Source organism: Poecilia latipinna, unplaced genomic scaffold (genome assembly GCF_001443285.1).
Source record: "Poecilia latipinna isolate Pla-1442-1.1 unplaced genomic scaffold, P_latipinna-1.0 Scaffold2142, whole genome shotgun sequence".
Classification (NCBI taxonomy): Eukaryota; Metazoa; Chordata; class Actinopteri; order Cyprinodontiformes; family Poeciliidae; genus Poecilia; species Poecilia latipinna.
Window position 1 is genome coordinate 68,512 of NW_015114758.1, and position 10,547 is coordinate 79,058.

Below are 10,547 nucleotides of genomic sequence, written 5' to 3' on the forward strand. Positions count from 1 at the left end.
TTGTAACATGCGCAGTCTGCTGCTCAACCACTGCAGAGGCAGTTACGTTACGCCACTGCGAAGAATTAAAAACCGCTGGGAGTAACTCATCCAGCGGATTTAACAAATGGAGCCTTCTTGGTGCTCGTTACCCAGGAGAGCGGCGCTCTGGAGGAGCTGCAGACGTAACATCTGTCCGTTTCGGAGAAGCGAAACCACGCAAATAAATAAATAAATAAATAAAAAATCCTGGTAAAAGCTCACACCGGACCGCACAGGGTAAAACACTCAGAGTTCAGTTGATCTGTTTGGATCAGACAGATCCAACTGACTGTGATGAATTAGCGCAGATTTTTCTGCAGATGGGAACCAGGAGGAAGTTGTTCAGACCCCAGCGGGTGAAGTGATGCTAATTTAAGTGAAGTCACTTAATTTAATTTATTAAAAGTTATTGGGGCCTCATTCAGTGGTTTTTGTCACTACGGAGAAAAATGTAGATACATTTATCTGCTTAATTTGTGATGGGATGTGGATTCACGGTGAATATTAACTAAACCGCATAAAATGCGGCTAAATAGCCGATGTTATGATTGTAATTTCACGGATAAAAATAGTACATGACCGATTTTTTTAATGTTGTCGGTCAAGATAAGGATAACAAAAAAAAAGTCTAGCGCGACCTGCCGCCCTGACACCAACTCACACACATCTTCATTCACAGTCTTACTTGTAAATCCATTTTTCTTTTCATGGACGTTTTGATGTTAGCTTGTCGATGTCTCAGTTTTATTTGCTGGGAAAATCAATAAGCAGCTTAAGGTGACTCTGCTGCTCTCTAGTGGCGAGAAGCCGTAATGTTGCCTGTACAATCGGAATGCATTGTGGGAGATGTAGTTTGTAGTCAATTCGTGCTCAAAACGTATTTTAAGTCGATCATCGGCCTATAAAAATGCTGGGAGGGCCACATAAAATGGCATGGCGGGCCACATGAGTTTGACACATGTGCTCTATATAGAGATTTTCCATAACTTATATTGTATGTCTCATAATTTCATAATTTATCATTATTTATTAAGCTCTGAAGGCTGTGTGGCTTTGTTAACATTCTTTTCTAGAATGCGGTAAGAGGTGCCCTTTTTTTTTTTTTTTTTTTTTGAGCACCTGCCCCTTTAGTGGTCTCTGCACAGCCCTGCCTAATAAAGTCCTTCATCTTTATTCATTGTAGAGAATCTGTCCATGATTTCAGTTTAATTTTCCATGTTCACATTTCAAAGCTCAGCGGTTTTAGATGATGGCAGATGAATCTCGTTTTCTGGCGGGTCGGACTGGCATCAGGTATCGCACTCTCTTCCAGAAGGGCGAGTTATATTTGGAGGCTGCCCGTGAGCCCTTCGGCCACCTGATGGGGGCGCTCTGACGGATCAGGTGCTGCAGGCCTGGAGGAAGGTGTGCATAATCCTGCGGCCCCATCTCTCCGAGCTGAATCAGAATCACGCCCATATCCCTCTGCAGCAGCGCGTGGTGAAGCCCGACCTGGAAATATATGAATCACATTCAGATTTTAAAAAATTATTATTATTATTTAAGGAGTGCTGGAAGCAGAATCAATCAGATCAGAAGCCACTGTCACTACTTCACACTACTTTCTCACTGATACTTTGAATTCTCTAAATAACACAACTGATATGTTTTTAATATAAAGAAATTGTGCTTCAATGTGATCTGCTGCCTTCCCATTAGCATTGTAAACATGTAGATTTAATTAAAACAAGAAGAATATGAACTGGATTAATCCCACTCCATGCCCTTTGACCCCCAGACTCTTTTACCTGCCAGTCAAACCCAATGGCTGAGGTTTGGTCTGAGGTGGGATTTTCCATCATCTCAGGTCCTGATCCTGGTGTCAGGATGACCATCAGCCTCCTGCTCTGCTTAATGCAGCTCTCCACCAGCTCCACGCGATCTGATGGACCAGAAAAATACTTATTAGTTCAAGTGCATTTCATCCACTGATGAAATGCACTAAATGACTGACCTTCCCCCGGCATGTTGTCTCTTCCCTGGATGAAGAGTCGATATCCACACTTGTCTTCAAGAACCGAGGGCAGAGTCTCAGTGACAAAGTTGAACGGTTGGTTTTCTATTTCCATGTCTACGCTCTGTGGCTGGTAAACAACGTAGGCATCGTACATCTTCATATCTGGGTCACACAAACAAGATCTTTAAGATTCACATTCAGCAGGAAGTGACTAGCTCTGCTAACTTAAATCACGTGTTGTTTAAAGATTCTGACTATCAGATTGTTTTATTTTCAGACTATTGGTGAAGAGTAATGAGGGACCAATAAAAATGAAATGACATTTTTTGTTTTTCTGTCAGAAGCAGGTTTATGAATACATATTTGCAGCTGTAAAAATAATAGTTAAAAAAAAACAAAAAAATAAAGAACAGTAAATTTAAACTTGTGCACCAAATTTTTGCTTTTAAGATGTATTAAAGTTGTTTGTTGTATCATCTAGTTTTAGGCCTGCCTACAATAATCCTAATGCACCATTAACCCCCCGCCCCCCGAAAAATGCAATTTTTATAATAAAACTTAAGAATTTACACTGCATATACATGATAAGCTCACTGATCAGATTAAATAATCTTTAAACATATTTCTCACCAAGCCCTCATATTATAATAAAGATGTAGTTTTTCATTGGTTTACTATATTAATGTCTTAAATGTCGTGTTTTCATTGTAAAATAATTATGATTAGAAGAAATAACACATTCAAAACCTCAGCATGTATCATTAATCTAATGAGTTTCACTAAGTGAATTAAGTTATGGAAGCAAATTAACTTTCCAATAATATTCAAATTTAGTGCATGTATTAGGTCTGTGTAATTTTATCGATTGCACGACATTTATTGATATTTTAAAGTATCGATTTTTCATCTACGAGTATGTATATTCAAAAAACAACGATTTGGTACTGTTTTTTAGGCTTACATACAATGAATCTTACATTTTTCAGTGAGTGGTTCTTCTATTGTAGGATTTTTACATCAGATTCTTCATTCGTTATTTAATGTCCAACTAAACCAGGAAAATGTCTAAAGTTTGCCCTCAGCAGTTTCTCTCTGGTACAACAAAGGCTAGTGAAAAAAATAGTATTTGTTGTATGAACATTAATATCCAGCCAGAGATGATAAAGTGGAGCGATGATTACTGTTTGAGGAAAATGCCCTTCTGCCAAAAAATAAAATAATAATAATACAGCAGTTTATGGCTCTGTGGAGCAAATGGTTGACTCAGCATTGATCTCTAAACACTGCTTAAAGTATAGCAGACTTACTTTAATATCAGAAAAGCTGAAATGAATGCATTTTTACCAAAAAAGTCAAAATAAGGTGCCTGCACACACACAGTGTATGTGATGAGGTGAAGAAAGTTTCTTGATGAGAGCTGACTTAAGTGTCAAACCATAGAGTCAAAACAATTCATTCTCCTGATTGGTTAAAGCACTGCTGCATAGCTTAAATTGAGCTCATTTGTTTGGAGTAATCTCCTTTGATTGATATCAACCTCCTGATTTCATCTTTTCAAAGAAAACCTTGAATTTATCGTACCTTCATTGCATCTTTCTGAAGGGAAGCAGGTCCTGAACAACAGAGCGAGGTCAATGGCAAAATATTTCACCAGTACAGCGACGATCACAACAATCACAAACACACACCCTCTAAATATACTGAAGGGAATGATGGACTCTGGAAGACAAGCATAAATAAGGCTTCAGTGAGTTTCATGACAAAACCAGAAAAACAACAACAATTAAAGCTGCATGCAGCCTGGAACGGCCCTCAGCTCAGCGCCGCTCTGGCCTCCTGGCGACCGCAGGTCCTCTGGCGATGCCGCCCGTATGAAGTTAAATATTTTTCACAATTATTCAATCAAAAAAAAAAAATAATGTCAAAACCTTAAAACTTTTTTGTTTAAGTGCTTTTCTAACAAATGTAAATGATATCCAAGTCATTGATAAAAATGTAAAAGAAAATAGCATGTGCATAGTTTGGTTTAGCAGAACCAAAGCACGGACAGACAGTAAAGTGGTAAGATTTAAAATACAAAACAAAAAACACAAACACACACATTTGTGTGCCTATCTTTGTGGGGACCTTCCATTGACTTCCATTCATTGCTACAGCCTAAACCAGGGGTGTCCAAAGTTGGTCCTCAAGGACCGGCATCCTGCATGTTTTAGTTTTCTCCCTGATGGTAGTAACAACCTTTTCAGCTTGTCAATGTTCTTCTTAGGCCTTCTAATGAGCCATCATTTGATGCAGGTGTGTTAAACCAGGGAGAGAACTAAAACATGGAGGATGCCGGCCCTTGAGGACCGACTTTGGGCACCACTGGCCTAAACCTTACCCTTAACCTAACCCTAACCAAAACTTAATTCACACCTTAGTCCTAAATTTGATCCCTGACCCAAAAACAACGTCTCCCCTGTGGGGACCAGGCTTCGGTCCCCACAAGGAGCGGTGGGTCACCACAACGTAGTATGTGTCAGGAAAATGGTCCCCACAAGATATTATAAACAAACACACACACGCGCGCGCACACACACACACACACACACACACACACACACAAACAAACACACGGTCAATGAAGAAAGAAAAACAGAAATTACATCTATGTGTGGCATACGGACAAACATGAAACATTCATGGAACTGAGGAATCCAGCAGGCAATGGTGGAGAATCAGAGGCTCAAACAACAGTAAAACAGTGAGCAATGAGAATGTGCTCCGTAAACGTACATATCCAACCTTTTCTCATATTTTATTTATTACCCCATGTAAATAAACACATTTTTAAAATTAAATTGAAAAATATAGTCACTGCAGTGTATTAAGAGCATTGAACTTGACTACAGGAAGCAGAACAAAAAAAATATTAAACTGAACTAATTTTTGTTCAGTTGTTAGCAAAAAAATAAAAAATCAAACAAAAACCAACTCAAACCGCCATGGATATGACAGCAAGCTAATTGCTGATTCTGCATAAATGGCTTTTATATTCATGTTTTATTGGTGTGTTAGTGATAGCTCAGTATCACCACAAACATTAAGGATCATTCATTTTCTGCAGCCCTGATACCTTAGGCCAGAAGTTGAAAAGTTTAGGGGAACACCAACACTAACCTCTTTGCTTCAGAGTTAAAGTTACAGAGTTTCCTGAATAAAATCCTGAGCCGCGACACATAAACTCCTTCTGGAAATCTTTTGCTGAAACCCTTTGGATGGTCAGGACTGCTGTGGAGAAGGTTCTCTTTGAAGGAACCTCAATGTCTCTAAGGAATAAAATTATGCTTCATTAAAAGTTGTACAAACATCAGTGGTGTATAAATGCTTACTGAGTATTGATTTAATTACTAGGACATCAATTTAAATGTCAGTTTCCTTAATGGATATTTAATTAACTTTCCTCCATTTTTCTAATACATTATTATAAAATACTCTAATGGTACACTGGTTCCCCTCAGGAAAAGTTTAAATTCAGAATTTTCATCTAAATTAACCTCAGCATAGTTAACATAATGATGTTCAGATTTACAATGTGCTGGTCTCGTTGTATCCATCCATCTGCTTCGCTGGGTTTCCATTAACCCACCATGTGGCCTTACAATCCCGTTCTGCATTAATCCCACAGTAAACAGTGCAGTTCAGCTTGACGCTGGAGCCTGTTGAACACATGATGGTTTGTTACATTAACATATAGTTTCCATTCACGGTGTGTGTGTGTGTGTGTGTGTGTGTGTGTGTGTGTGTGTGTGTGTGAGAGAGAGCACTGTTGCCTTGCAGAAAGAAGGTCGTGGGTTCGATTCCCAGCCCGAGGTCTTTGCATGTTCTCCCTGTGCATGCATGGGTTCTCTCTGGGTACTCCGGCTTCCTCCCACAGTCCAAAAAGTTAAGTGGTCTCTCTAAATTCTCTCTAGGTGTGAGTGTGTGTGCATGGTTGTTTGTCCTGTGTGTCTCTTTGTTGCCCTGCGACAGACTGGCGACCTGTCCAAGGTGACCCCGCCTCTCGCCTGAAACGTTTGCTGGAGATGGACACCAGCAGACCTCCTGACCCCACTAAGGGACAAAGGTGTTAGAAAATGGATGGATGTGTGTGTGTTTTATAACAATGTTTCATTTCTACTGAAACTTTAATCAGTAAAAACATTTGAGTTTGACTTTATTGTACATGGTGTAATAAAAGAATAAACAAACTTATATACAAACAAAATATTTTTAAAACAAAGCAAAAGTGTAGAAATAATACAAATATATCTCTAAAAAATGTGTCCATAACTTCAGATGATAAAAGGTTAAAGGTATCATATTGTTTTATGAATGCTATTTAATTCAATAAAATATTCACCTGAAGCAACAGCTACACTAAAACTAAAGTTGTGTGGGGAAAAAAAATACCAGACGCCATTAAATGTTGCATGTTTGGTGCCTACAAAATTGTGTTCATTTTTATTATTTTGTAATTTTGCTAATCTGTGCTACTAGATGGATAATGACTATTTGAACATGGCGGCACAAAATAAACTTCTGTTGGCAACACAAGAAATGAGAAAATCCATCCTAAGTATTTATTTAATCAGTGAATTTTCACAGCTTGCCTGTGATTTTAGGAAATAAAGTTACAACATAATTATGCCCCATTACGGTTTAAAGCAAAGCATCAGACCAGAACTCACCAGGAGTCAGGATATGAACTTTAAGGGAGGGATTTATAGCCTTTCTAATGTTTTAAGCTGTTTTCTTACCTTCATCAGCCAACTGCTCCTTGCTGGTTGGAGAGAGAATTGTTGCATTTCGAAAGATGGCTCTTTCTACAAGGGAGCAGAGTTGAAACGTTTTCACTGTGTTGTGCTTCGTTAGGCACTGCAGAGCGTTGCATTAAGAACAAAAACTATACATATGAACTGAAATCAACTAAAGTGAGAATCTAATACCAGTTTGATGAAACAAATGTGACAAAGAAGCAAAAACAGAATAAATCAGTGGAGGGAGCAAATACTTTTTCACTTCACTTTATAATTATTAGGACAAAGCACATGCCTGTCTGCATCTGAACAGCCAACAGTCTAAAAGGACTCACTCAAAACAAAAAGTCTCCTGAATCCAGAAGAGTTGTACAGCTTGTGGTTGTGAGTCCAGGTACATATGCAGGTGTAGATGTCCTCATCGTCTTTTGTTGCATTATTTACCCACAGGCTTTCTCTGTGTTTACCAGGAATCAGATTCTTTCCCTGCAATAAAAACAAGACAGACGTTAGAAATGATGGAAAATAATTAAATCTTTTAATGTCTTAGAAACCGACCACTTTTGCGATGTGTTTTCACAAAATAAAGTAATCAGAGATTCCCTTACCTTGAACCATGTGAAGTTCCCGTTGAATGTTTTGCATGTGTCTTTAACAGGCTGTGGACAAGGAATGTTTATGTTCTGGGCAGAGTTTCGGATAGCTCCATAGGTCAGATTCTCTCGGCTTGTTTCACTGAAGACCTCGATCTTCAGATGATAGTAGAAACATTCACCTGATGGCTCAATGTGCCTGTGGAGAAAGAAACATTCACAGATTAGCTGATCTCAAACATCAAAGACGAAAAAGGATCTTGTAGCCTAGAAATACAACAGAGTTAAAATACAAAGCTACATTAATAAATCTTCTAAAGGTCATGAATGTCCTCAGATCTGTTGCTGTGACTAAAAACTGATAATTTAAGAGGAAACGTGCAGAATACACTGCAGCACACTACCTATCCACAGGCCAATAGTCAGTACCAAGGTATATTAACTCTTTATAAAAGCTTTGGTTTCAAACTAATAACATTTTTCTTTACATAAGATAAAAACCCAGAGAGTATCCCGTAGCAACCAGATATTTATGTGGTTGTTTGCTGACTCCCAGTCGGCTGGCTGGTGCACCGTCCCCTCACTCACAAGAACACCAGATTCTCTGGTGGCTTAACACACCTCACTAATCTGTCAGCCATGATCAGCTTGTGGACTCTAACAGCGTTAGACCATAAAATCATTATGACAGCAAAATATTTCACTTTGTGGTCGACTAATATAACGTTACTTTAACAGATAATACAATCTCTGAAACTGGATGTTTCTGCACTAAAACCATCACTTTCTCCTTTGAGGCAGAGGAGGAAGAACATTTTTCGCTTGAGTTGTTTTTTTCTTTTTTTATCAGTCTATCAGCAGACGAACGCATTGCAATGTCACTTTATGTCACTCTTTTTTGTTTTGGATGGAAAGCATTATTGTAAAAACTGTAATTGATGTATTGTTTGATATGTTGGTGTTGCGAGGAAGACGGGAACTACAGTTTCCCTGAGGGTAAAATCCCAAACGGATTAACTGACTGACTGACTGTCTGTCTGTCTGTCTGTCTGTCTGTCTCAATAGTAGCCACACAGGCACACAAACTAGAAGGAAACAAACGCACCCAGGCGACAGTACTTTTTTGTTTCACGCTTGAGCAGAAAATGTTACGCAAGCGAGCAGAGATGTTTGCAAGTGGAGGTTTGATAAAAGCAGAGACAGGTTTTGAGTGTGAGGAGGAAGGTTTGAGAAACCACAGTGAATATTTGCAGAAGTTTTGAGTACAAGCATTGCAGGTTTTGAGACGAAAGACATGAAGTTCTGCTTTCAAAATTAAAATGTGTGGTACCGAATTATGGCAGAAAAATTCCCGTATAGACTTAATGTTTAACAAAATCCATTAATTTCCTCATATTTAAAACTCATGTAGCACACATTTTTCAATATACTAGCAAACATAACAAATATTCTTACCTGGCAAAATAATAACCAGCATCATCAGCGCTGATGTTTAAGAATAACAGCGTTCCTCCATGGTAATATATCCTGTGTGTCTCGTCTGTGGTGATTTTCATAATCTTGGTGATTTTCACAAGCTCAGTAATATTCACAAGCTCAGTAATATTCACAATCTTGGTGATATTCACAAGCTCAGTAATATTCACAAGCTCAGTAATATTCACAAGCTCAGTAATATTCACAAGCTCAGTAATATTCACAATCTTGGTGATATTCACAAGCTCAGTAATATACTTAATCTCAGCCACATTTCTGTACCACGTAATATTTTCATCAGGTATGTTGGGGTCATTCATGTCGAAGGGCACATAATAAAATGCTTCGCCTTCAATAACTTTATATTTATCCTGGTCCATGTGAAAGCAGGAAGAATCTGATGCTTCTGAAAATGAGGGAAAAGAAGAATGCATATCAGAAACAATAATGTTGAAGATACGGTTATTGGAAATGGATGTGTCAAAACTGCAAATTTCGGTTTGCATTTTCTTTCGTAACTGTTCAAAAGCCTTTGATTTTGAAAATGTTAAACTTTAAGAAGCAAAGTTGAACAACTGAAACATGCTTTGAAATATTCTTTCTACGGTTTTTTTAATCACGTAAATGACACATAAAATCAGTTTGTGTATGTCAGTTTGCACGTTACTTGTAAATCAGTGGCAGAAATTCAGCTGCAGAGCTCCACCCTGCTCTAATATCTGATAAGCACTTTTTCACGACTTCTTCCTCCTGAAGCAACACACCGGGGAGCAGTTTCAACTCACTACAATAGCGAGGATCTTCATCCGAGCTGTCCTGACAGTCATCTTCACCGTCACACTTCCACAGCAGGGGTATACAGTGACCTGTGCGACACTGGAAGTTGCTCGGTCCACACGTTTGGCGGCCCATAGGGACAAACAAAAAAAGAAGTAAATGCAAGAAGCAGGTTAAACAACTTTCTCACAGATGCCATCCTGAAAGTGGAGCCTCCTCTGTGTCACAGGCTGGATTATGGGTTCATGTCTATTGAATTTTCTAGATGCAACTTTATAAACATTCTACATTTTGAATCACTTATCCAGTAGTTACTATATATTGCAGTAGTTTGTGGTCATTTGCCAACTTCTGCCGTTGGCTTCATCTGACCAGTCTCTGCAGTCATTGTCGCTGTTGCACCACCGGACATTGTCACCAGACATTTTTTCTAACTTCTTAAATCTCTAAAAGTAGTCGTTTGGCTTTTGGCAACTAATTGAAGTTAAAATTTTAATAATAGGGTGTCTTCTCTAAGTAATATCCATTTCATGTATTGTGTGTGAATGGTCACATGACCAGACTATGAGGGGCCGTTTAGGACAAAATTTACGTTTTGTCTCTCACACACTACCACAAACTCACGCATACTCAAAAAAAATAGCCACGCACACTCCAAAAAATTACGTCTTGTCTCTCACACACTACCACAAACTCACTCTCACATACACTACTACCATCTCGCTCACATACACTGCTACCATCTCGCTCACATACACTGCTACCAGCTCGCGCACATTCACTACTACCAGCTCGCACATTCACAAACGTTTATCTCTCACATACACAAGACTAAAGTTGAACACACACACGGTACTAAGATTCGTTTTATGTATGTGTGAGAGCGAGACTCGTTTTTTGAATGTG

General features: G+C 38.7%; 1 protein-coding gene across 1 annotated transcript in view; it reads right to left on the minus strand.

Moving 5' to 3' along the window:
* Nucleotides 1–1,210: 1,210 nt before the first annotated feature.
* Nucleotides 1,211–10,547, minus strand: part of LOC106936432 (interleukin-1 receptor-like 1) — a 21,434-nt gene continuing 12,097 nt past the window's right edge. The window contains exons 3-12 of the mRNA XM_015017441.1: nucleotides 8,844–9,267; nucleotides 7,404–7,587; nucleotides 7,131–7,281; nucleotides 6,796–6,861; nucleotides 5,589–5,715; nucleotides 5,177–5,325; nucleotides 3,599–3,736; nucleotides 2,015–2,179; nucleotides 1,809–1,942; nucleotides 1,211–1,512 (exon numbers count right to left, since the gene is read on the minus strand). Of these exons, the coding sequence (XP_014872927.1) occupies nucleotides 1,264–1,512; nucleotides 1,809–1,942; nucleotides 2,015–2,179; nucleotides 3,599–3,736; nucleotides 5,177–5,325; nucleotides 5,589–5,715; nucleotides 6,796–6,861; nucleotides 7,131–7,281; nucleotides 7,404–7,587; nucleotides 8,844–9,267 (1,787 nt within the window). The 3' untranslated portion in view covers nucleotides 1,211–1,263. The remainder of the gene's footprint in view (nucleotides 1,513–1,808; nucleotides 1,943–2,014; nucleotides 2,180–3,598; nucleotides 3,737–5,176; nucleotides 5,326–5,588; nucleotides 5,716–6,795; nucleotides 6,862–7,130; nucleotides 7,282–7,403; nucleotides 7,588–8,843; nucleotides 9,268–10,547) is intronic.